Source organism: Saccopteryx bilineata, chromosome 12 (genome assembly GCF_036850765.1).
Source record: "Saccopteryx bilineata isolate mSacBil1 chromosome 12, mSacBil1_pri_phased_curated, whole genome shotgun sequence".
Classification (NCBI taxonomy): Eukaryota; Metazoa; Chordata; class Mammalia; order Chiroptera; family Emballonuridae; genus Saccopteryx; species Saccopteryx bilineata.
In genome coordinates this window covers 33,797,384-33,824,669 of record NC_089501.1, presented here as the reverse complement: position 1 = coordinate 33,824,669, position 27,286 = coordinate 33,797,384, and the positions used below count along the sequence as shown (strand labels likewise).

The 27,286-nt window shown below is 42.5% G+C and overlaps 1 protein-coding gene across 3 annotated transcripts in view; it reads right to left on the bottom strand.

Moving 5' to 3' along the window:
* Positions 1–27,286, bottom strand: part of ARFGEF3 (ARFGEF family member 3) — a 157,867-nt gene that overhangs the window by 65,853 nt on the left and 64,728 nt on the right. Inside the window, exons 5-11 of one of the 3 annotated variants that reach the window (XM_066248587.1) lie at positions 26,002–26,070; positions 22,701–22,832; positions 19,486–19,608; positions 16,171–16,213; positions 13,710–13,788; positions 5,507–5,611; positions 4,317–4,647 (exon numbers count right to left, since the gene is read on the bottom strand). In XM_066248587.1, coding sequence (XP_066104684.1) covers positions 4,317–4,647; positions 5,507–5,611; positions 13,710–13,788; positions 16,171–16,213; positions 19,486–19,608; positions 22,701–22,832; positions 26,002–26,070 — 882 coding nt within the window. The remainder of the gene's footprint in view (positions 1–4,316; positions 4,648–5,506; positions 5,612–13,709; positions 13,789–16,170; positions 16,214–19,485; positions 19,609–22,700; positions 22,833–26,001; positions 26,071–27,286) is intronic. The other 2 variants (XM_066248588.1, XM_066248589.1) reach the window with 2 other exon arrangements.

Sequence of the window (27,286 nt, the reverse complement as noted above, 5' to 3'; positions counted from 1 at the left end):
GAAAGATTGGTGACTTAAGTGTATTGGAGTAGATCCCCTAGCCCTATGTTCATTATTTTCAAAGTGAATCACAGTTGCAGGAAAATGTATATTAAGTAGAAAAAGTTATATCTTTTTTTTTTAAACTTTTTTTTTTTTCATTTTTCTGAAGCTGGAAACAGGGAGAGACAGTCAGACAGACTCCCGCATGCGCCCGACCGGGATCCACCCGGCACGCCCACCATGGGGCGACGCTCTGCCCATCCTGGGCATCGCCATGTTGCGACCAGAGCCACTCTAGAGCCTGAGGCAGAGGCCACAGAGCCATCCCCAGCGCCCGGGCCATCTTTGCTCCAATGGAGCCTTGGCTTCGGGAGGGGAAGAGAGAGACAGAGAGGAAAGCGCGGTGGAGGGGTGGAGAAGCAAATGGGCGCTTCTCCTGTGTGCCCTGGCCGGGAATCGAACCCGGGTCCTCTGCACGCCAGGCCGACGCTCTACTGCTGAGCCAACCAGCCAGGGCGAAAAAGTTATATCTTGAGGGGCACTCTTCTTCCCATTTTTCATATTTCCTTTTTTACCCCAGAAATTGGAAATTCCTGCTCTTTAGGAGGCAGAGAAATGAAGCTTTTATTTTTTTCTCCACATGCTATTTCTTTGACATTGGAACCCCCTCCCCCAACACACACACACACACACACACACACACACACACACACACACACTGCCAGGCCTGCGTCTAAGTGAAGTGGCTGCTAGAATGGTAAGTGCATGTCAGGGGAAATGGAGTGGGAAATACTACTTTTTCTTGGGAGCCATTACATTCTCTAATGTAGCCTTACCAGTAATAGATTAGATTAGATGTACTAATTCCCACATTAATCTTGTGTTTATTGCTCAGCTGTTTCCAAATCTAGAAGAAAAGGTGACCGAATCATTAAGTTTCTGAAAACCTACAACAAATATTTAAAGAGACGGAAGACGTGTTTAGTAGCAGCTTCTCTGAGTGGGGAGGAGGAGTACGAGCTCGGGGTTGGGTGGCACAGGCCTAATGAGGGGCAGCACACTCCTTCGAAAGCCGAACCATGGGACAGAGGAGAGGAAGCAAGGTGTACTTTTTGGTTACTGTTCATTTTGGGGAAAGAGGAAACAGAAAAGTAAATATACTTTGAAAAACAAACGGTCCTGCATGTCTTTGATTAATAGGCACCCAGTACACGTAGCACTGTAACAAATTACAAAGAGATCAGGAAGTTCAAACTCCAAAAGGCTAAACAAACATCCTGGGTGCCCAGTGGTTTTCTCTGTGTGCATAAACCCAGCACATTTTGGTTTCTAGGTTACCAACCTTCCCAAATCATGGGTGCTGTCATATGTAGGTGGAGGCACTGCTTTTCAGAACCCTCTGGACCACGTTAGTCTGCTGCACTCATGGGGTCGCGCTGCCTGGACACGCTACTTAGGCTGGTGTCTAAGTCCAGCCCTGCTCTGAGAAATAACCTTGGCAAACTAGGACAGCTGTGAAAAAGGGGGAAACATAATAACCGTTTCCTTTGCAGCAGTAAGGAAGTTATTTAAAATGCATTTAGACACCTGCATACCCTGTAGGCAAAGTATTTATATAGCATCCAGGCATCATGGGGCTCTACTGTGGGCAGCAACAAGCTCAGTGCCTGTCAACTCTGAAGGGGAAAGAAAGTTTGCTGCTGCTTACAAAATGCCCTCTTTGCAGGTAGTCTGTCTTCACGTCCATCTGTCACCATCAAAAAAATATTAAATGCTTATTCTGATTCAAGTACTACAGTGCCAAGTACCAGGGGAAACATAGAAAAGCAACAGAATATATCTAGGAGACGAGAAGTTTGTTCCACGTGGACCTGTGACACAGTTTGCTGCCACCTGTAATTAGTTGTAAGTTGTCATTGGTGGGATGGCATCTTAAGCAGAGCAAATCAGTGGTCTGAGGAAGCAAAGCCATAAAGAAGAGGATCTTGAGAGCAAAAAGGCAGCTGTATTTAGAAGAGCTGGGTTCATGTTTTCACTCTACAGGAACTTGGGGCAAGTACCAACTTCTCATGGAGCCTCACTTCCCCATCTGGAAACGGGGCACATTTTCTTCCTAGGGGAGACTGTAAACAAGCTAAGGTGAGGTGCCAGCAGTGCCTAGCTATGGTAATCAACCGCTCAGCTAAGTGGAAGTGGCCAACAGGACCAGGGGAAGACAAGTGTGAAAAGAGGCAGGAAGCTGGGAATTGAACAGAGGAGGGCCGGTCAGATGGAACAAGGGGGATTCTGGGAAAAGATGGGAGATGAGAATGAAGACAGAACAGCCTAGAAACTGGGCAGAGTAGTTCAAACTTGAGAGACAATAAGGAACCATTGGAGAATGAAAAAACTGTCAACAATGGTGATTTATGAACCTAAGTCTAGAAAGACAAAAGAAAGGCAGCAGCAGGAGAGAAAGAGACTTTCTAGAACTGGCACGCTGCTCTGGGCAGGAGGTAATGAGGACCAGCTCTTTCTAGTCTCCATGTTTGGTTTTTCTCTTCCTTAGGGTAGCAATCAGGACACCAAATATTTGTTTAGTACTTTGTACCTACAACGTACTTATACAAACTTCATATTTTGAACTTGCACCCTTTGAATATTACTATGATGCAAGAATGAAAAAACTGTAAGTTCAGAGCTAGATGATTCAGCTACTATAATGTAGCTGGTAAGTGGCTGAGAGAGGATTCAAACCCTGACTCCTACGCTGAGGCTCATGAAAGGGGGACTGAGCTGGCCAGGCAAAGGAGCTCCTACAATCATCTTCAGTGCAATGTCAAAGCCAAACCCAGTAGTAAGTGTGGTACAGGAAAGGACCATAGGTTTAGGCTCAGAGAGACCAGGGTTTGTACCATTTCTCTCTCTCTTTGTGACCTTAGGCAAATCATTTGACCCTTTGAAGACTCAGTTTCTTTGTGGGGGGGAGAATGTCTCTTTCCTGATGTCGTGTTTCTATGAGGAGGCACATCCAGTGGAACAAAATTATGGGCCTCTCTCCTCTCTGTATCTCACTTCCTCCCAGTGGAGGAGGAGCTGAGCATGACTCTTTCTTTTCCTTAAAGATCTGTCTATTCAGAAAAAGTTCACTTCTCCCACCCAGGTGACAAGCTTAACAGGCAGGGCTGAGTCCCCAGGTGAGGGCCACTGCTGTTTGGGTGGTGACAAAGTAGTCTAGTCTCACCCGCCCCCCTAACTGTACTGTGTTCACCAACCTAGTCGTGATTGGTTACTCAAGCGACCCTTCGATCTTCACTGCCTACAGAGACGGCATTCAAGGTTGCAAAGTTATCATGAATATTAAAGCTCATGTCTGTGAAGTGCCTGGCATACAGTAGGTAAGAAAAATGTGTTTATTATTGTGTGCTCACAGATTTTCTTCACCTGCAATGAAAACTGGCTCGCTTTTTTATTTCTAGAAACATTGGGTCAGAACTTTCCATCATTCATGACAGTCATATCTCATTAAAACACCACCACGAAGCATTTCAAATTGAGCTTTTTAGAAATGGTGAGTAGCAAATATTGCTTAAAATAAATGAATCATGAACAAGGGAATTTTTTTATCCTGTTGTTTTTGATGCTAGGCACCCAAAAGCGTCTGTAATTTGCCCTTCACAAACAAGTTTTCAAACACAAAAAATGTTGATCACTTTTTTTTTTTTTGGTTGACAGAAAGCGGAGAAATCCTTGTCTAAAGTACCTTGAAAACAACCCCCAGTCCTCCTCAAAATCAAGAAGAGGCACGCTGGGAGGGCCGGGGCCAGCTGAGCAACCTTGACATTCTGGCTGGGGTCATGATGCTTGGGAGACACGAGGCCTAGAAAGGGAGGGGGCAGAGGGCTCCCTTCTACTAATCAGAGGTTAGTAATGCTCTTTTCCGGGTAATGTACAACCTGAGTATAAAGTTTTGAAATCCAGTTTAGGCAAAGGTGAGTAGTTACATATATCTGCGCAAACAGCACCTAAGGGAACAGCATGACATCTTAGCCCAAAGCCCAGTCAGATATATGCAGCTTAAATATTAAGTGGCTCTGCACCTGCAAGCACTTATCAACAACTCTCCTGACGCCGGCTCCCAACACACGCACACATATGCACGTGTGCACTACACACACACACACACACACACACACACATCTCAACCCTAAAGAGACTATCTGTTACTGGATATAGTGTGGTAGCAGTTAAGCTGTAACAGGTGATGGCAAACATTTTCTGAGTGCCTCCTGCTTATAAAACAGTGTGCTCAGCCCGCTGGGCAGGCGCAGCGGCGTTCTTCAGTGCATCCCTACCTCTTTCATTACTTTGATGGCTTCCACCCGGTGCTGGGGCGGGGGGTAGAGCAGCATGCGGTGATACAGGGACTGGAGCACGGGCTTCATGGAGTCCACCGACCCCACCAGCCGGACCAGCTCGGCTGCGATGTAGTAGATGGTCCGAGCCACGGGCCCGCTCAGGGCAGGCGCGGTGGAGGAACAGCCGGAGCCCCGGCCGTGGTCAGAGACGCCTGGGGACGCCGAGTCCGACTCCGTGCTGACACCTGTGCTGCTGTGAGCAGAGGTGATGGTTTTGTCATGAACTGGATTTCCCAGGATCACAATGAGAGCAGGGCAAAGGTTTTTCCTGGGAAGAGATGGGGAGAAAAAAAAATGCTGCACGATAAGCGGAAGGATAAATGTGAATACTACCCCTTAGGGCAAAGACCAGATGCCACACAAGGGACTGTCAGTGTTGGGTTCTTTACGGCTGCCTTTTCTGGCTATGACCGGCCCCAGTTTGCTGTGTTTCTCCATCATTTCCGGGTGTATGAATAAAATACTTTATTTCATAAGTCAAGCTAGGGTTAACCAAATATCAAAAGAAACATCAGGAAAACCGACCTATGTCAAGAAATTGATTCAAAATGGGAACTGGCTCAGTTATAAAGTTTCATTTTACTATAAGTAACAAAGTTATTTTGAGAAGTTAATTTAAAATTCTGACACACATCATTCAGTCCTCCCCGTGTCTAAGCCCAGGAACCCAGAGCGACTGAGTCACTGGCTGCCTGCAGGCCCTGTCACTCGTGCGAATCTCTGACTGTGACTAAGTGACTGGTATTCAGGCCGAGGTGGAGAATGTACTCGGCACGGCTAAGAATAACGTTCACTGTCTCTGGCCCCTCACCCCCTATAACTTTATAGAGCTTTTACATGCTTTTACAGCAAATGAATGACCTAGAAAATATTCATCCTTTCCTCATTTCTGACTGTTAGGATCCTTTGATCTAAACAAATGCAAGAGGGTTTTGGAAGCCTGTTCTATCCCAGTAATTGTCAGTTTCTCTCTGGTGCACGTTGTTAGCAAAGCATCTTGCCCTTGGAAACATTTACAGACAGATGGAACGGCGGGTGGGTCACGGCTGCTGTGGGAAGGGGCCCACCACCACAGCGGCGGGAGGAGCGAGCCCGGTGGCTGGTGGGGACACCGGGAGCGTGCTCACCAGATCAGGTCGGTGAAGCCTCTGTGCAGGTGCATGCAGGACGAGGAGCTGCTGAGCACAGACAGAATACACTCCAGGTATAGAAGCTGCAGCTGCTGACTATCGCTGCGGAAGAAAAGGCCCGATTAACAGATGTGATACATGGAAAACGCCTGGGAAAATGTGAGGCATTACAGAAATGTTCATTTTGGGAGAGGGGGTTAGTGTTATGGGTTGAATCCTGTTTCCCACCCCAAATTTTTATTTTGAAGTCCTAATCCCTGGTATCTCAGGATGTGATCTTACTTGGAGACAGGGCCATTACATAGGTAAGCGAGGCCATTAGAGTGGGTCCAAATCCAGTATGACTGGTGTCCTTATAAAACGAAGAAATTTTGACACAGAGACATACAAGGGAAGATAATGTGAGGAGACACAGGAAGAAGGTGGCCATAAAGAAGCCAAGAAGAGAGGCTTGGAATAGATCCTTCCTTTGCCCTGAGAAGGAACTGGCTCTGCTGACGTCTTGATCTCAGACTGCTAGCCTCCGACTGAAACTCAGAGACGATAAGTTTGTTTCTTTTAAGCCACCTGGTTTGTGGTACTTTTTAATGGCAGCCCTAGAAATGAATAGTTAGGGAGATTTTTTAAAAAAAATTAATGGTTTATTTTTTAGAACCATTTTAGATTTACAGAAAAACTGAGCATGAAATAAAGTTATCATATTTTACTCAGCCTTACACATGGTTTATCCTGTTATTTTTTTTTTCTTTCTTTTTTGTATTTTTCCGAAGCTGGAAACGGGGAGGCAAACTCCTGCATGCACCCAATGGGGATCCACCCGGCATGCCCACCAGGGGGCGATGCTCTGCCCATCGGGGCGTTCCTCTGCTGCAACCAGAGCCATTCTAGCGCCTGAGGCAAAAGCCATAGAGCCATCCTCAGCGCCCGGGCCAACTCTGCTCCAATGGAGCCTTAGCTGCGGGAGGGGAAGAGAGAGACAGAGAGGAAGGAGAGGGGGAGGGGTGGAGAAGCAGATGGGCACCTCTCCTGTGTGCCCTGGCCGGGAATCGAACCCGGGACTTCCGCATGCCAGGCCGATGCTCTACCACTGAGCCAACTGGCCAGGGCCTATCCCGTTATTAACATTTTGTATTGGTATGGGAAGTTTGCTACCATTAATGAACAAAAGTTGATATATTATTGAAAAGATACATTGAAAAGTTCCACAGATTATTCAGAAATGCCAATTCTTAGTACGTTCAACTGTGTAAATCTTTCAAAAGAGCACTTGCCACATTATTTTTAAAATGGTCAGTGCTTTATGAACTTGCACCTGACTTTTCTTCTTTATTCTTTGAAGGCAACATGATTTTTCAATGGGCGAATTATCTTCCTCAGAGTTATTGCCTACTCAACAGTCCAGGTGAAAAAAATAAAAACCAGATACTTTATGGGATGCACATTCTTACATCCAGCTTAAGTTATTGCCCAACCTACAAGACTTAAGTCAGAAAGAAGTTAATGTTCAGGAAACCTTTACTACAAATATACAGTAAATACCTTTAAGAGAATTCATTCAGAAATCCTAAATAGAATGGAAATGTTCAGGAAAAAGAGACACTGTTTTAAAAAATATTTTTTGTTATCTCTCTTTTCTACTGATTTAAAGAAAATAAATATTGACCTTTACCCAAAAAGCTTAATTCCTTCAAGCCGACTCCCAAGAGAAGGGGGCAAAAAGAACGGGAAAGACCAGAGACAGGCAGATGAGAAAGTTGACAGAGAAAGGAAGAGAATACCGGACTGCCCCAAAGCCCAGAGGTCACATCCATACCACTGCCAAACTGAGAAAGGGTAAGATGGGGGTTGAGGGCCCCTCACTGAAGTGCTATCTTAAAGACCTTGGTGATAGGGCTTGGTGAAACTGATATTATGCTTTAAAGCAAGTTGGCAAGCTATACCCCAAGGGCAAAATCCTGCCATGGCCTGTGAACTAAGAGATTTTTACATTTCTAAAGGTTTGTAAAATGAAATCAAACCAAACCAAAAATGCACAGGAAACAGAGACAGCAGGTGGCCCTTTACAGAAAAGGTTTGCTGTCTCACAGATCTCCCTTGTCCAGAGAGATCAGAACAATAATTAAAATAATGCCATTATTTTGAAAAAGAGAATTCCACTTTTATTTGGATGTCCTCTGCAACACCCTCTGAGGGTGGAGGAAGACAGAGGTCAAGATGGAGTGTCCACAATAATTATTCCTCTTTGCCAAGAGGAAAGTTGTGGTTGGGGAAGAATAAGACAGACAACATGTGATTAGCCACTTCAGCTGGGAAGAGACTTTCCATGTCTGTACACCTACACCCACAGCTTCCCTACACTTTTGAACAAAACGTAGTTCCTGACCAGAAACATCACATGCTTCCTTCATGTGGGACTAGAGAGATAAGAACACAAAACACTGTGCAGGAAGAGCTATAAATGAATGATCTAATACAAGGTTCTACAAGAGCATATAGAAGTGACATCTGACTGTCCTTAGAAAGATTCAGAAAGAATTTCCAAGGGAAATGTACCTCAGTCGAGACCTAAAGTTCAAATAGGAGCCTCACAGGAGGTGTTGGGGGAGGGTGGGATGGGATGGGGAGGTTTGTGGTTGGAGTACAGCATGTGAGGATGTCATCAGCAGGATGAGGGGCTGGACTGGTGGGCAGGGGACAGGTCAGGAGAGCTCTTGCGGGCCATGCTGAGATGGCTGGACTTTATTTTGCAAGTAGAAGGGCGACATGACCAGATTCATATTTCAGAACGACCATTCTGGATGCTGTACAAATTAGCAGACCGGAGAGGACAACACAGAAAGGCCACACCACCAATTATAAGCCACATTTTGAAAAATCAGTTCTGAAGACTGCCTTTGCTACACTCCCAGGCTAATCTTTCTGACCAATTGCCTGATTCATTATTTAAAAAAGTAATTATTAAATGCCCCTATTCAAAACTGTCTCTTTATCTCTTAACGGTCAGACTAGCATCACAAAACTAAAATAATTATATAGACAATAAAGATTCTCAATTCCCGGAATCACTAGAAATAAACCTATAGAAAAACCTCTGAGCAGTCAAGGTTCCTATGAGTATCTGCAAAGTGTGCCAGGCAACCCCCCAGGCATCAGACTGGATGAGGGGGAGAATGCATTGTCAAGGTAACTGGCCCAGGGGTCTCCTTGGAGACCGACCGTGGCAGCCTTCCTGTGGGTTGCAGCAGTCTGGAGAAACAGGTGCTCATGACTTTACATGAGTCATGTCATGTAGAGGAGCTGTTTGAAATGTAAGCACCGTCCGTGCATGCCTCTCACCAGACACACACAGGCATGTGCACAGTGTACGCTCATGTGTGTTTCATTTCTGCCTCACTGGGGACGGACGAGTATGTGGAAGCACAAGGCAGAAGGGAGCCTAGGAACCAGCCAACCCTTTCAAAACACAGTAGGGGAAAATCTGTCTACTACAAGGGGGGTGAGTCACTTTGCCTGGCCTTTTGTTTGAGCATTTCGTGGCTGGCAGGCTGAGTATCTGCTGGTCTCATTTTCGGCTCATCTCTGAATTTCTTCCCAAGCACATGACCCAGGAAGAACAGCTCTGGGGAGTGGACTGGGGCCGTGAGGGCTCAGCAGCTGCCCGTCCTGACGAGGCTTCTGCCTTCTGCCGGGGTGGCTGGGCAGCAAGTTCTCGGTCTCTGGAGTTCCTAGAATTTTGTTTACTTTCGAACCATTTTGACTTTGCTTCCCTTAAAAACAGTTCGAATTCAGTTAGGAGGAGGAGAGAGGGAATCAAGTAACTGTGTAAGCGGTGGAATGGAATTAGAACACTCAAGATGAACACTTAAATTTGCCTCGTTGACGCCAAGACTGCTTTGGCACAGGACCCTCCCTGACCATCTGTGCTGGGAGGAGAGGGTGGTCGGGAACGAACAAGGAGAGAGTGAATGAATATCTTCCTCTGCCCAGTTATCCTTCCAAAAATTCCTTAAACATCATGTAACTCAACTTGCCTAATACAGAATTCTATTAATACCGTATCCCCCAGGCATGTGGAGTTATTCTGAGTACTTGAATGCATTTTCTGGAACCTCCTGACAGGCTGAACATCTCATGAATGCATACCCCAACAGAGCTAAAGCCTTATGAGGTCTTTGAGCATATGTTTCGAAATGCTTGCTGAGCGGACGTACTGACCATAGTGTGATTTCAGAGGAAGAAAACATTTAGACAGTAAAAGAGGTGTCCAATTTAGCTAACAAAACTACCAGGTGTTAAGCAAGTAAAATCAGAGAACAATTGTCAAAGGTATGCTAACTTTAACAAGGAGAATGAACATTAACAGAACCACCAGAGTGACAGCAGCCAAGGGCGTGGTACCTAACCTGACCAGGTGGACTTAAAGGTCTCCTATTGAAGCCATATTAAGTATGCTGTACCCCCAGCTTCTTTAACCACAGAACCCCAATGTTCAGGTAACGGAATCATGAAGGAAAAGACCAGATTCAAACAAGGGGAACAGCATCCAGAGGCAGAATTACTGGAGAAGTGCATTGAAAAACCAAGCAAGGTGGTGAGAATCCTATAGAAACTATTAAGCTGTATGCAACAATACACCTTAAGGAGTTTGACCCAGTGTCCAATCAGAAATCCTAGAAACATACCTACATGTCACATGAGTTATTTCCCCCATTTATAGCCAATCCTTAAGTCATGTAGTTCAGAAACTCTTTTTTTTTTTTTTTTTAGTAACTGATAGAAGTCTATGACCTTTAGTTTACAATCTGTGTATGTGTGCATCTGCAGTGAATGCTTGTGCAATGTCTTTTCCTAACAATTTACAGTCAAATTTCTGACTGCATCATAAACTGGAGTTAGCACTGGCAACACAGAAAGTAAATGAGTCATTTTAGAGCTAATCTTTATCAAGGCGTTACTACATGTGAGGCACTGCACAGTTCAAGTATTCCACTTACACCAGTGCAATTTAGAAGATACCAACAATGAATGTTTATAGTAATTACAACAGGCATAAACTTCAACTGGCCCAGGTACACCAGCTCATATGGTCACTCCGTAGATGGAGGTCCCTGTAGCTGATGGTACGGCCATTCAGGTTTTAAAGAACCATGAACTCACAGTCCTTACTGGACCTAGCTAAAGACTATTTCTCGACTAACCAACAAAGACATATTTTAAATTTATTTTGTGTATACCCATAGACTCATTCTGACTTATTCTGGTGGCATAATTATTATGAGCTCCCAAACTTTTCTAATACTTAAAAACTTCAGTTTTCTCTTAGTAAACTACTCAGAAAAATATATGTTTAGCTTATTGGTTTTCCCTTGCCTGCAGGGTTGTGAACACAGCCTTTGCGTTTTTCAAAGTTTTACTGGTCTTTGTTTTATTCCCGAATAATGCTGAGACCTGAGGGGGTGGAGGAGAGGTGGGATAGGGAAGAAGCATCCTTGACAGCTGCCATCCATAAGCCATCAGCCAGCTGCAGTGCTCTGCTGGGAACATAAACCATTTCACAGAATGTTAATGCATCACATGAGGTCTCTCCATGGTGGAGGTAGACCACGATGAAAGCCAATCAATAATCATGTCTGAGCAGAGACTTAAAAAAACTCTGCACGACCACAAAAATGACCAAATATCATCTTTCCCCGTGAGTGACTCCTGCTGTTCTCCAATGACAGCTCTATCCCTTGAAACAAACAAACAAACAAAGATGCCCAATGCTAGGATTTTCTCCACTTTCTGACGGCAACCAATCCTTGGACAGATCCTCCCTTCTTAACCCACCCCAGCTCACCTAACTGAAGTCCAAGCTCTATAACAAGCCCTCCTAGCTCTGTTACTGAATGCCCCATGGCTTTCCATAATGTGCAGGCCCCTTCACTACCAGGTCATAAACCTGACTCTGTTAACCTCAAGTGTTCCTGGTGATCTTTGGCTGTTGGGATCATCAGTTTTTCAAGGGAGCTCTTTCATCTGATCCTTATGAAAACCTCAATAAATTATATGTTACTAAATTATATTACATAAAACATTATATAATAATTATAATAATAAATATTATCTTATAGTAAACATAAGCTTAGTGTAGTTGAGATCTTTGCTCAAAGTCAAGAGTTAATAAAGGGCAGAACAGAAGTTTTAATCCAACTAATCCAAGAAAGACAATACAACTGAGCCAGGAGCAAATACCCCACACATGATTACAGTTTAGGAGGAAACAAGCCAATGATAATCACGTTCCAGCTCTGATGTATTAGCTGGCTCTGCTACAATGGAGAGGTCTGGGCAGGGTGGAGAGAAGCACTAGAAGAGATCTAAAAACCCTGGTCACTGATAGGTGAAGTGCAGGTATACCTATCCCAGCCAGGAGGGGGATTACAATCCTACATGATGGGCATACCTTGGAACTGTCTCAAGAAAATCAGGTCACATGGGGGCCCTACAGGTGGGGCCACTATAGTTGGTGTTAGGGCTCTCAGGTTAGAGTAATAATCTGAGTCCCACCCTACTGCTCCAACTCTATGGTCAGAAAAGACGAGAACCTGAGCAGGGTCCAGGAGGATCCATTTCCATCCCATGTGCTGTTAGATGCATCCCTCCTGAGGGAAAATAACGCCCAGACCCACAGCCTGCCTAGGATCCAAGGGCATAAACAACATGAGGGTTGTGAGGAGAGTTAAATGCTATTTCTTTTTGGTTTATACTACCTACATAGTAAGTCAATCTCTTCATTTTTTTTTTTATTTTTTTTTATTTTTCCAAGGTTAGAAGTGGGGAGGCAATCAGACTCCCACATGTGCCTGACTGGGATCCACCCGGCATGCCCACCAGGGGGCGATGCTCTGCCCCTCTGGGGCATTGCTCCGTTGTGGCCAGAGCCATTCTAGAGCCTGAGGTGGAGGCCATGGAGCCATCCTCAGTGCCTGGGTCAACTTTGCTCCAATGGAGCCTTGGCTGCGGGAGGGGAAGAGAGAGATAGAGAGGAAGGAGAGGGGGAAGGGTGGAGAAGCAGATGGGTGTTTCTCCTGTGTTCCCTGGCCAGGAATCAAACCTGGGACTTCCACACGCCACGCTGATGCTCTACTGCTGGGCCAACCGGCCAGGGTCTCTCTTCATTTTTTAAGGGCTTGATATTGAAAGCTTAATTTGATCAAAATATACAAGTAATCTGGAGGAATGCTAGATCAACTGATATAGGAACCAACTGACTACAACTTTTAAGAATAGTTCTAAGCGAAGTTTAAAAGTAATCCTGAGTTTATGAAAAAACAAAACCAAGACCAATCAATAACAAAAGCCACTTTCTGCAATGTTTCTAGCAAAGTGAGAGACCTCACTCCTATTTGCCACTAGAGTATTTTTCCTATTACTGTGTACAAAACTCTACAAGTAGAAGTTTTCTAAATTATCAAATGTTCTTGTTACCAGTGAAAGGTAGTTTAATGCTTTTCATAACTCAAAGGGCACTTCATATTACTGTGTTGTAGAATTTTGCAGTTAACACACATGCAGCCAGAAGAGACTTTCACCTCATCTTGGAAAGTCTGGTATTTTCATATTTGGCTTTACTATAGATGAGTACATTATCTTATTAACTTACTGCATGGAGAGTTGGACCAGTGACCTCACTGAAATGCACTAACATCACTGAGTAAAATGGCATAAAAAATGATAAGTATATAAAAGTCAGAGTAACGTGTTCTATTTAAAGATAAGAACGTGAGCTCAGAGGCTCTGGAAATGTTTGAAAAAAAATAGAAAAAGACCAGACAATCTAACTCTGCCATTTAACAGAGGAGAAAGGTGCAACAGTTCGATGAGAAGACTTGCAGCTGGGACATGTCCGTGTTAGGACTGGCCTTCACATCAGCCACCTCTTAGCCAACATCCTTTCCATTCAGATCCATGCTTCAGGAACTAACTCTTCTTTGCAAGGTATTGTTTTCCCATTTTCTCATCAGAAAAATTATAGCCATCAGTAACAGTATTGGGTAATGGAGGCTTGCCCAAGGTTGCTGAATTTATTTCTCATAAATGAATACCGATGGGAGGAAATGCTGTCCCTATACTCAGCCATTTTGCATGAAGTCACAGACACAAGTTATTTCAGGAGTAGATTGGTAGTGGACAGAGCACCGATGCTGATGGCACTTACTTGATGGTGGCTTGCAGCTTCTCACACAGAACAGTGAGCACAGAGACAAGGTCGTCACACAGGGCCTCTACTGTTGACCCTTCAAACAGAGGAGTTACAGGCGTTAGACATCAGCAGGGGCACTAGGTGCTCCCATTACAGTCCTTCCCACCCTCCTGTTCTGATGTGTTCAGGACTGAAGAGATGATTTTCAGACGCTGAGCTTTCCTTCGGCCACCAAAATGTAATATATTTTAAATATAGTAATTCCTTCTAAAATCAAACACTCAAAAGATAGTCCAGAAAATGAAATAATAGATTGTGTCCTATAAAATTCATTCACACTTAATGAAAGGATATTTGGTTAATACACAACACAAATGACAATGATTTTCTTAATATCATAGTTAGGCCTGTAGACTATACAAGTAACCCTATTCTGATCTCTTGACTTTCTGAGCAGAATTGTATCCCAAAGAGATAAAATATGGCAGAATGGAAGAAAGCGGGCTTATCAAACTAGAGAGCTAAAGAAAGTCGGCAAAACAATTTGGTCACCATCTTTACCCATGTTATATGTCCAGCATCCAACACATGGTCTTAATAGAGCAATAGCAAATGTCAGAAAATAAATGAAAGTAAAAACATGTTCATGTCCAGAAACTAGCAACAAGACTCCCACAGAAGCACTAGAGAATACTGGAAGAAGGCTGACATTTGGGATCTGCTTAAGTACAGGTCCACCTTACTGATTGCATGAGCTGAGGTAAACTTCAGTTTTCCTTTGGCAAAATGAGATAACTAATACCAACTACACAGAATAATTGGGTCAGGTGAAGTAACAAGTGGAAACATTTGTTTTTTTTATTAATAAAAACCTGTAAAGATCTACACAAGTGGCTAAGTATTGGACAAATGTATAAATGAATTAATGAATAACCATGAAGTTAAGGAAGATGGAGGAAAAAATGGCGAGAGTGTAAGAGAGAAAATAGAGTAATTGGAAGATGGCAGGAAAGAGAGAAATGGCTGATCCTCAGAATTTATGGTCTAAAATTCAGGGAAAAAATGAGAAAGGGGAAGATACAATGATAAAACATGGTTCAAAATAAATAAAACCCATAAGTAGTCCTTAAACTCAAGTTTAGATAAATTTCCAATGAGTCCATCAATTTTTCACTAATATATAGTTTTGACCAAGAGGACTGCAACTCCTCTTCAGTTTATAAAATCATTCAACATTAAAGGGAAGACTTTGTGGGAACTGCAAATGCCAAAGGGAAGAAGAGGGTGGAAGATGTTGGAACACATTGGGAGCATTCAAAGGGGCAGATTCTGTAGCACTTCCGGTCCACAGCCCAAGAATAGAGTGAGATGTGGCTAAAGCAACGCATCCGGCAATGCTTTAGAAATGACTTAAGATATTTTTCTCTCATTTCTTTCATCTACTCCTTTTCCCCTAATTGTGGCTGGTTAGCTCTCTCTCACTTTTGTTCCCTTTTTCAACTTCTATTCCACTCCTTCTTCCTCTTGTTAACTGGCAAAAATATTGGGGAAAAAGCAATTTTTCCAATATTTTTAAATTACTGAATAAAACCTGAAAACTTACATTTCCATTTTTTTAAATGAGGTGATTTGATTTGAATTTCCTATCTTTTTCAGAAAACAATACTACCAAACATTTTTTTTCTTTTTTAAAAAATTTAATCCCAGGAATCAGGCAGGATTTGTTCTTTTAATTTTTTAAAAATTATTTTTATTCATTTATTCATTTATTTTAGAGAAGAGAGAGAGAGAGAGAGAGAGAGAGAGAGAGAGAGAGAAGGGGGGAGGATCAGGAAGCATCAACTCCCATATGTGCCTTGACCAGGCAAGCCTGGGGTTTCAAACCGGCGACCTCAGCATTCCAGGTGATGCTTGATCCACTGCGCCACTACAGGTCAGGCTACCAAACATTTTCTTAAAAAATCAAACTGCTTGTCAGTTATAGTGGATCTCTATGTTTTCTTTTCCGGTAGGTCAGAATGAAAGTTCCTTCACTTGATTTCTGTCCTTCTGCAAGATTCCTTGTGAGATGACTCATTTTTTTTTTTATTTCAATAAACTGGTACTTCACAAACACACTCTGGCCCAATAGCAATCGGGTTTCTACAACCCTCTAACCAATTCTCATTTTAACAATGAAAAAAACTCTGATTTCACAAAGAACAAAGTAACTAAAACACCAGCCCCAACAGGAAAATCTGAAGAGTTAAATTCTCTCACACAGTTGGAACAGAATAGGTGTGGTTGGCACAGGCATGCAGGAGAAGGAAGACAACAGCTGGTTAAATCATACCACATGAGGCTAAGCTTAACAGTAACTCCAAGGAGAGTGGTGAGCTGTCCCAAGACTTGTCCCTACACCCCCAACACCAAGGACACAGGAAGCATTCTAATACCCGCTTTTTAAAATGAACTAGCAAAAAATTAAATTCAATACCTTGATTCCTGAATTCCTGTGGGACATCTGGGTTTTCAATTATCTAGTCAGGGAGACACACATACAGGACAATTAGTAGATTCAAGCAAAAAAAATCCTGACCCTTAAACAATGGAAAATTCTTGGAAACATAATGTCATTTTGAGAGCTCTGGGCTCAGCTAACTCACCTAAGTTCACCCTCCAGGTCTGTATAGCATTTCATTATTCATGGTACTTATGAAAATATATGTCTGGAACTGAGCATATTGGTTGCAAAACTAATTCAAGAGCCCACAGCCTCCCTGGAAGTTCAAGCTCTGTGGTATACTTCATCATTCCAGGGTGCTGAGCTACCTGGGTGCAATACTCACCTCAATAGCTGAGTTACCTTTGCACGGATAATATTTCCCAAGGTCACTGACTACACTCTGGTACCTAAGCAATACAGACTCTCAGTCATAGAAGAACCAGGCTTCTGGACTTCAAAATCCAGGTGCAGAGATGACGGCTTCCTATTTGATGGGGAGCATACTAACTTCCAACTGTCTGACCAGACCCAGCAATCTAGGCTGTTGCTTGGGAGATCCACAACTATCAGGGTAGAGAGAAGACCGTGAAGAAAGGGAGAATAAAAAGGGAAAGATATTTACAAATAGTTGGACTAACTTGCCATTGCAGGGAGAATTCAGTGACTACTGAGCGGAGAATAGGAAGGGGTCTCCGCAGTCTCCCCTTAGCGCTAGGCGATAATGAGAGGTCATTTTCATGCTGATCACTGACCAGACAAGTCATCCCGTGGCACTGTTCCTTTTTTCTCAGATAACTGTTATGGGGACATATTCTACTATTCTCTGTTTAGCAGTTATCCATCTCAGCTGCTTCCACACATTCTCTGTGAAATGCTATGTCAGTGTAAACAGCTCAGTGCATGGCTAAGGACAAGTTGACAACAACATTTTCTGGAGGAAATATATCTGAACCATTTTTAAGGACAGGAGAACCACCACCACCGACTCCCCTCCACCTCCAATTATATTCCTGTAGCATTTTTTCTTTTTGAAGTGAGGAAATTACAATTTAACCATGGCTTTTGTATTTAAATAATTCAATAATAAAGCTGGTAATAACTCCGGGTTTCTGAGGACGCTAAATCAAAAGTTGCATAATCAGCACGCAGTGGTGGGTGGGATGCAAATAGACATGAAGTTGAAGTAACAGTTCATGCCAATGCTTTTGCCATTCTGGGTCGATTTTCTTTCCATTGTATTTAAGTGTTCCTAATTCTGAGATGGCCTGCAATATCTTCCCAGTGATGGGCCATGCTGCACACCATACATCTTCCCCAGGTAATGCTGGGTGTCCCATGGGAGAAGCAGAGCCTCCTTGGAGGGAACCTCTCCATTCCCCTTTAACAGCTTTTTAAAAGTAACCATTTTTAGATGGCAAACTGAGCCTCTTCAGTAGACATCACAAATGCACCAAATATTAGCATACTGAGAACTCTGTCTTTTTAGGACATGGAAACTTCTCCAGGGACTTGCATGAGTAATAGAAAGGAAATAACAGGAAACATTAATTTTCAACCTAGTTTAGGATCTTGCTTCCGGTTGGGCTGAGTCTGGATGGTCAGTGATAAGAAGGACCAGAAGGCTAATTAGCCACATAGTACACGGGGCAGAGGCAGAACCTTTGGGTTTTATCCAGCCCTCTACAACTATACTTGTTGCCACTCTTACAAAAGGCAACATAAGCTGACAGACTGTCATTTGAAACCTAATATTCTCCTCCTTAAAAATTTAAAAAGAAGATTAAATGACTAATATAATCGAAACTACAAGGTTTTATTTAAATATTTCATCTCAAAACATTAAGATACCATTACCATTATAGTATTTCATCATGTTGTCATTTAGCAAGGATGATGGATGACTGTATATTAACATGAGGATTCTCAACATCTTAGGTTTATTTCCATTACAAATACTTTTTTCTCTTAATATGTTGTCTATTTATATATTTGAATTTCTCTTCACTAATATTGCCACGCCACCATATGCAAATGCTAGCAAAAATGAAATAATTTTAACAAAAGAGTAATCTAATATAATCAGAGTAACTAAAATTAATACAATTACTTTTAAAATAGAAACTTGGGCTTTGGATATAGCAAACAAAAGGAAAAAAATTAGTATTAGTTTTTATCAGATTAGTGGTGGTGTTTTTCAACATTGGTCGTCAGAGATCATATTAATATTGGCCGTCAGAGCTCATATTAATATCCTAGGCTGGACTCTAGGAGACGAGGCGTTTCCTCTGGGCCCTTTCACTGATAAGCTTATTAACTTTAGTTTTCAGTTCATCTTCCTGGGCTTCATCATCCTCATCTGTTTTTATGAAGATTAAAAGAATGTGACTAGATCATCTCAGAAGTTACACTCAACTCCATGATTTTCTAAAGCATTATGTAATAATTGAAGGTAAACAATTAGAAGTTACACATGAAATCTTAATTTCTGTGAAGTTTATTTCTGAGATATTTCAGACTGCCCCTGAGATTTTCTATTCTAAAAAAAAAATTGTGTTCACTTCAGAATACTTCTTGCATGTTTTAAAAAGAACTTTAATCTGAATTATTACAGAGGCAGATTTTTTTTTAAAAAAATATCAATTTTGAAGAGGCATCATCTCATTCACATTCCCAGAAGATAATTTATACAAGAAGCCAATTACTTTTCCTTTTCCCAGGAACGCTCATATTAGACAACTTGGTCAAGTTGAGCACAGAAAGCCCCCATGGGCTGTGAGGACAGAACAAAGACAAATCTAGCTTTACCCTGATGGCACCAGCAGGTGAAAAGGACCTTTAGCCATAATCTTTTAGTTAACAAATAAACCCGCATATTCCAAACCTCAAAACATGTAATGAACTGCTATGAAGTTTGACTTTACTTCTGGTGTTTGTTAATATGTCACAATACTCATTTATAGTTTGTTAAGCTGAGAAGTTTAAAAATAAAAAGATTAAAAAAGAAAAGTGAATTTTAAAATAATGACTTAAAAATGACAGAAACTGTAAGTAAAAAAACCCCAAAAATACCCTCACAAAGCTTTGGAGTGACACAGGCAAATACATATTTAAGGAGCTTAATTTATATAAATAAATGTGCTTCCAAACCGAGCCAACCCTTCCTATTGTTTCAGTAGGGAGCAGCCCTGGCAGGGGCTTGGGGGCACGTGGGGTGGGGGACATGTAGGATGTGGGACACACAACATGCAGTTACACACAGAGACATTGGCAAGGCTGTGAGGAATGTGTGGGTGTCGCAAGGCTCACCGTATTCTCCTGCCTTTGTCGCAACTGTAAAGTCAAGTCACTCAGCATTTGACTGAGAGTTGCCCGCACAGCAGTGTTTATACTACGCTGGTGACAGCTACATGTGTATGTCTCAATGCACACCTGGTAAAGAAATAAGATAGCAACATACACACTCTATACATATCAGTTTATTACCAACGTGCTTTGGAATTAACCAGAGAGGATATGACATCCCTCTTAAACAGAAAGTCAGCCCGATTAGAACTAGTTATCCATGAGTCCTGCATATATTTAAAATCGCTGGGCATTTATGTTTTAAGCGTGTAGGGAAAGTAGTATATTTCCCTCAAGATTATCCCTCTTAGAAGCTTACTCTTCTGAGCACCGGAGGAGAATGCGACTCAGTGATTTTTAGAACTCAGGTGCCCGGCGATTAACCAGGAAAAGCTCCCTTTGTGGTAGCACAGGAACAGAACTTGTTAACTCCTGAGTTACGAGGTGTGAGGAGAGAGTTAGTGAAACCCTTTCCTCGGCTCTATAAACAAGTGTGACTTTGGATTAACTCTCTCCCTGTGTCCTCTTGGAAACTTGATAAAGGTGGACGTCAGCTGCGTTGCTAGGCAGCATGGCTTATGGTAAAATGTCCCGTTTACTAAACTGTATCTGAATTGGGAAAACTGTGAATGACCATTAAAACTCTGGTAAGGAGTCACAGGTGTGGGCTTCCCTGAGTGACGCTTGTCATTGATCATGTCCTCTGAGGGAACTCTGCGAGTTCTGTTCATGGAGATACAGAGACATTGGTCGCCAAATATAGTTGACCCTTGAATAACACAGGTTTGAACTGCCTGAGTTCACTTCACACACGAACTGTTTTTAAGCTTACGGTATGATAAGTACAGCATGGTACTGTAATTGTATTTTCTCTTCCTTATGGTTTTTATTAATAATACCTTCTTTTCTCTAGCTTACTTTACTATAGAATACACTGTGTGATACATAAAAGACACAATGTGTTCATCGGCTCTTTTGTCATCAGCAAGGCTTCCCGTCAATAATAGCTAAGTTTCTGGGGAGTCGATAGTTATACAAGGATTTTCTTTTGCATGAGGGGGTGGCACCCCTGACTCCCATATTGTTCTAGGGTCAACTGTAGTCGACACACGGGGCTCCTAGGCCAAGGTGACTGCCCCCCACGAGGTGGTTCTCATCTTCTTGCTCCGAAGCTGGTATCTGAGAACCAGAAACTACCCTCGGTACTGCTGGCAGTGCCGCATGCCTGCCCCTGACCTGTGTCTGCTCCCTGTCCTCTACCCTGCTCAGAGAGTACAGGGCCGCTGTTCCCTACTGGGGTCTGCGAGTTGGAACGCCCAGGGGAACCCGCGAGGCTCCCTGATGGCCCCAGCGTGGAGAAATCCCAATCTGAAAAGAACTAAATCCCTATCTGAAGACAATGATGCTCAGCGTCATGACTTTTCAGATTTTATTGCCTCTGATTTCTCTGAAAGAGACAGGCATGGGCAGTACAAGAAATGCATTCTTGGAACTGGCCCACTTTCCCCACTGTGAGGTGTGTTACCCTTTCCATTCTGCCCAGCGTGTGTCGGTCTGAACGACCTACAAAGAGAAAAAGAAGGGATGTGGCATACCCAAATTACTTCTCTAGGAATTTACTCCTAGGTTATCTGCATTGAAAATATGGGGTTGTCACCCAAATGCAAATTTAATTGGATTACTCATAACTGAGATGGGAGAGAGACTAAATGTTATCCTTTGTTGCTGCTAATGCTTAAGCTAGAGTTTCACTCCAGGCCTCACTGTAATCACGTTTTTTTGGTAAAATTAGGTAAAAGTAAATATTTTCTAACAGCTTAATTGATCTCCTATTAAATGCTAAATATTCCCAATGAGCATTTAAAACTCAAAGGTGGATTTGAAAGTTGGTTTGGATTTATTCATTTTAAGTGAAAAAAGTTAAGAGGGAGTTCCAAAATACTTATTTTTCAAACTACCATTTAGGGCATGTGAACTTTAAATTCACTTTCTCAAATGATCGTGGACTGTGATGTACTTGAAGGTACTATTTATACACACTTAGAAAAAAGATGTTCTAATCCTGAAAGGCCTTTACTTTTGCATGTGATACCATGGTTTAAGAGCGTGAAAATACGTCTAGATGAAGGCGCCGTTTCACTTTGATGAAACCAAATTCTTTATAGCGTAGTTAGGCACTCTGGTGCTATTTATACCTCAGAAGCCAAGTTGTCTTTAAATCTTACATTTTCCCAAGGAATCTTTATAACTGTTGATCTTTTGGATTGCTGAGATTAAATTTCATAAGAAATGTAAGCTAGAAGCATTAAAGATGAATGAGTTTTGAGAGCTGAACTACACACTTTCTATTAATATAAACACAATGCTACTGACTACTAAGAGCCATGCCTGCTCAAAAACCTTCTTCAAAAAGCTGTAGTCACTTTCGACCCACGAAAGAAAGCACACGTGAGGAGCTGGATTTGCAGTAACACAACAGTGCTGCATACAGGCAACAACTTCCCAAATACCGCAGCTATTTCTTCGGCTTTTGGCGTCACCACTGTTTTTGGTGTTTAGAGATATAACAGTGGAAAGGACCTATTGCAGGTGGCATTTTATTAAAGGAAAAGGCAAGCGTGTTTACTCTGCTTTTTTCAAAAAAGAATTAATCTAAGAAAGTCACTCTGACAAAGCTGGGAATATAAATACTGCATGTGACCAAAGGGTATCTTTTTAAATATAAAAATGAGCATGTGTGTGATAATCTTTCTACCTTTTAGACATCCTTCAGCATCCAGAAGGAATTGCTTTCAGCTATCCTGGCATCTTTTAAAGAAAAGTTTCTTACACTTGCTATAGTAATAATACACTGGTAAAATGGGAAGGCTCACAGAACAAGGGTTTCCATAATAAACCCGACTGCGGTATTAGAAGGCCAATGATTTTGCACTTTGCGAATGTTTTTCTTTTTCTACTATGAGGCAATGCCACAACGAGCACAGCGAATCAGAGAAGCTAAGAGATCACCAAGTTTAAATGCAGGCTGAGTTTCTGGGAAAGGGCTCATCATATCCTTCTTTTTGTTATCTCCAGTGTCACGTCTATGTCCCATGCCCTTTGCTTTCGTAGTGTAATTGACACTTAAGAAGTCTCAGTCCTGGACCTCTGCCAGAGGCCCCAAGGACCAAGTCAAATACCTTGTGAAAAGCCATAGGCCCCTGATCACCAGGGGGCACACGAAGACACAGGGCAGTGAGGAGTTTCGTAAGGGACATTTTGATCATTTCATGCAATTGTGGACATCCAGCTTTTCGGCATGCTAAACAGAACTGAGGGCAAAAACAAATTGTTAGTGAGGCAAAACAAACCCCAAGAGCAGAAGGAAAAAGAACAAAAACACCCAAGTCTGCAAGCCATACAGAGCAATAAAAGTTTTATGTCATCGAGTAAGTAGACTGATAAATAACAGTACGAGGTTAAACCCAGGGTGGAATCACTATTATCAAATATGCAGCAGCCTAGTGGGATGTAACAGATATTCAATACTGGCCAAAGTGGTAATTTTAAAAAGCTTCCATAATAGAAATTTGCTTAACTGTGCAAAAATGCATTTACCTTCTCTTTCCTATCTGAATGGGGTTAGTGGCACAGCTTGGTCAAAACAGTGCATGATACTGAATAATAAGTTCCATAAAGAGAAGAGCTAGCAGGTCTCCAATTAGAAATAAAAATAATTCATGGTGATGAAAATAAAAAGGGTCAGAAAATAAGCTACAAGAAAGCGGACCTGTCTGTTATATGAGGAAAACCACAAATGCTTGTTGATCACATGAGAACTAAAGAAAATTGCGATCAACGCTACAAGTCTAAACTTTATGTTGAATCACAGTGACAACTCAGTGACCAGGCTGTTTCCAGGTGCACAGCAATAACAGGTGGGGATAAAAACACAAGGCACCTTATCAAATGGGTCCTGCTGACGCAAACACACAGGAGCACACACACACACACACACACACACACGCACGCACGCACTCACGCGCACTCAGTGAATTGAAAGTCTGATTACCGGACTCGGATAGGAAATTTTGCTGGTTTTCCTTTTGGATCTCACGTAAAAGGAAATTCTTAAAGTGCCCAGACGTATGGACAACTCTGATTGTCACTTCCCTCTTCCTCTTCCATGTTCTTCTTGGCTTAGCTGACATAGTACAACGGATTGTGACACCCCACCCATCAATCCCTGCACCTTCTCAGGCAGAGCCTTCTGCTTGGGCTACACAGGCTTTGCCAGACTCTAGCCTCTGCCCTCTAAACCAGCCCGAAATGAAGGAGAGAGGAACTCTGCATCGCTCTGTGAGTTTTCTAACTCCAAATGAGTTATTCAAGAGCCATGCAAGTCAGAGATTAAAGGGAAGTGTGAAAATTCCTTGGAAAAAACTAGTTGGCTCAAAGCCCATCTGGCAGTCAGGAGCCAAAGAAAACTCAACATATCTGCTCATTTGGGCATGATAGGGAAGAGAAACCTTGGGCCCAGCTTTCAATCAATAATGAGAAGAATTATGTATCCATATGGAGTTTTAGAAATGATAATTCAAATAGCTGAATGGGAACACATGTTGGACATTTCATAATTATGCATTTCTAACTTTGGTGACATTTCTAATTCTTCCTGGATCGTGGAAGACCCTGCACTGAAAACACTTGCATTATTGCAATTTAATTAAGCAAGTTCTGTTAGACACACAAATGAAGGCTGCTGCCCTCTTATTTACATTGTAAATACTTAATGATCCCTTCGCAGTTTCTGCAGTACCTTGGGGAAATAGCCTCATTTGTCATACTTCAGTACACACCCGGTTCTCGATCAACAGTTTTCAGGCTAAGCGCTCATCTTGGGTAAAGGTCAATGTAGACCGGAGTATGAGAGAAAAGAACGTCTGGATTCTTTCCCAACATGTCTACAACAGTTTTAAATGGTTTATTTTAAGGTGTGTGTGTTTTTTTTGTGTGTGTTTTTTATTTTTATTTTTATAATTCATTTCCCTAGCTATATCAAAAGTGACAAGAGGAGAAAAGGCTATTTTTTTTCCCCAAGTTAAAGACTTATCTTTATGAAAACTTCGGATACAACTGATACAACCAGGAAAACTTCCCGGAGCTAAGTGATAGCTCTAGGGCTGAAATGTCCCGCTTTAAAAAGAGAGATGCAGATTTTTCAAAGGCTAAGTTAACAAGTGAAAAGCACTTGAGAGCCTGCAAAAATCACTGGGTTTCAGTTAGTCTGCAGAATACTATTATTTTTTTGTGGTTTTATAACTATATATAACTCTCTTTTGTCATTCACACTTCGCGGTGATGAAAAAGCATTTCTCAAGCAATTTCTATGGTGAAAAACCAAAGACTAAGCTATTTTGCAAATGAAAAAAAAAGATAAAGTACAAAATGAACACCTATAAGAAAGATATTTATTCCTGTCTCATGTATCTGAAGTAATAATGATTTCAGATAATTCTATTATCCTTTCTTGAATTACCTATACATCATTCATTTAATAATCTAATATTTATAGCTATATACTTATGTTTATAATATAAATTGTTGCCATGCTTGTCACATAAAGAGATCTGCTCCATGCTCTTCTTATGCCAGATTACAAAAATAGGGATCGAGTGGGGGGGGGGTATCTATCCTCTTTCTTAAAGGCTGACCCTGTGTATTATTGGTAAAAACACAATACTCAGAAGCACTAATAATTGGCTTTATCCCCATAATTTCAGAATTCAGAATGTCATTGCCTTGTTGAGGTCTGAATGTGTACTCTTATCAAAACATACAAATCCTAAAGATATTCTTTTCAAGAAACAGAAAGAAAATTATTCTAAGCAAATTAAAGTACAGCTTCAGAATGATGAGGTTTCCAAAAACCAAAGGCTTATGCCAGACAGACAAGAAGCCGAGTGTTCTGCTGGCCATGCCCTCGGGCGTGCTGGGAGGTACTTGTTACTCTAGCCTGCAGTACAGATGGAAAAGAGAAGGCTTGCCGATGATGGCTCCAAAACGCACTCCTCAGGGGTTCGGAGACAGGAATGGGATTTCATCAATAAACATCTCTCTAAATCACATACTTGGTTTCTTAAAACCCATTTAAAAAAAAATTAAGTGCTTTTCAATTAAGTTTCGGAAAGACAGACTAAGAATACAATCTGCAGTGTAATCTCTGAAGTGTGGCAAGGTCGGGAGAACCAGTACTGTTATTTCCACGGTTAAAACCTGAAGTTCAGCAGACCCAAGCATGCAGAGCATCACGACTTAGGACGATGGACCACACAGGCTAGTTTCCACAGATCCAGTCATTAGGGGAAACTCCCCACAGTCATGATCAGAGAAGGGTTTGTTCCACTCCACCCAAGCTTTCCGCCAGCCAGCGGGGCAGAGCAGCAGTGAGCGGCAGCGCTAACAAGCAGCACTTGGGGGTTGGGAGCAGCGGGCACTCACCTCCGCGATCTTCAGCACTGCGCTCCCATTCAGGTCAAACGTCGGGGTGTAGGTTATGCAGAGTAAAACCTGTACCAGCCAGGAGGTGAGGGAGAGAGGAAGGAAGAGAGAAGGGGTTAAAAATGTAGAAAGTCATTTTCATTCCACACGGCCTTGGGACGGGTCTGTTCCTGACTCCTTTGTCCTTTGTTTTATCGAATATGTTGCTGTTCCACCAACTGCTCTCTAATTAGGAGCCACACACTGTCCAATAAAATAAAGATGGATACTTTACAAAAGTCAAGGCCGCTACCCTCCCTCCCAGCGAAGGACCGCTGCAAGACAGGCCGGAAGCGGCATTTCGCAACACCTCCAGGTCTACCCAATAATAACGAAAGCCAGATGGCCCGGCTCAGTGCTGGGCACCGTGCATGAAGGATCCAGATTGCTTTTGTAGTGTTATTATTATTTTACTGACAAGGAAGCTGATACTCAGAGCAATTCAATAAGCTGCCCAAGATCACCTGGGTAACACATTGTGGAGCTGAGATTTGAACCCAAGTCGTTTGACTCCATGCCCTGAACCACTTTGTGGTTCAGTCTCTACTTCTTCCTAGACCATCACGGTACTTCTCTGCTTCTGTCCCCTTCCCAGATCCACAGGGGATTAGACACCCTTTAATGGGCACTTTCCTCTTTCCTCCTCAGAACGCTGCCTGGGATTTACTGATTAGTCCCACGTTCTCCTTACTGTCTGAGATAGACAGACAGCGAGTCGATGACATTTGCAAGAATTTTAATGACCATTAAAAAAATCTCACTTTCTACTTGTAGAGCTCTTAAGAGAACAGATCAATAAAAGCCTGTGGCATTTTAAGAATTGCTTCTAATTTTGGAGATAAGACGCCAGACTCTCTCCCCTGTCGGCTTGGCTTCTGACGTTTGCGACTTTGCTCGCCGGTAGCCTGAGATATAGAGGTGCCGGTGTCTGCCCCTCGATCCCAAACCCAAGAGCTGCGGCCAGCCTGCACCTTGGCCTGTCAGTGGCAGCCTCCTGGGGATGTTTCTCTCTCAGTTCTGCCTAATTCCCGAGAGAGCACGGAAGCCTAGCAACTCTACCTAATACAGGGCACACACCTCATCAGCACACCAGAGGGCACCTGTCAGAAGGGACAAGGAATCCCTCCTCATCTCCCCTCCTGAGACACCAGCCAGGCCAGTCCTAGGAATAGTCGCTCCTTTGAAGAAAATAAATAAATGTGGGAATTTAAAAAGGAAAAGGGGATTTTTGCCTGTTTTAGTCACA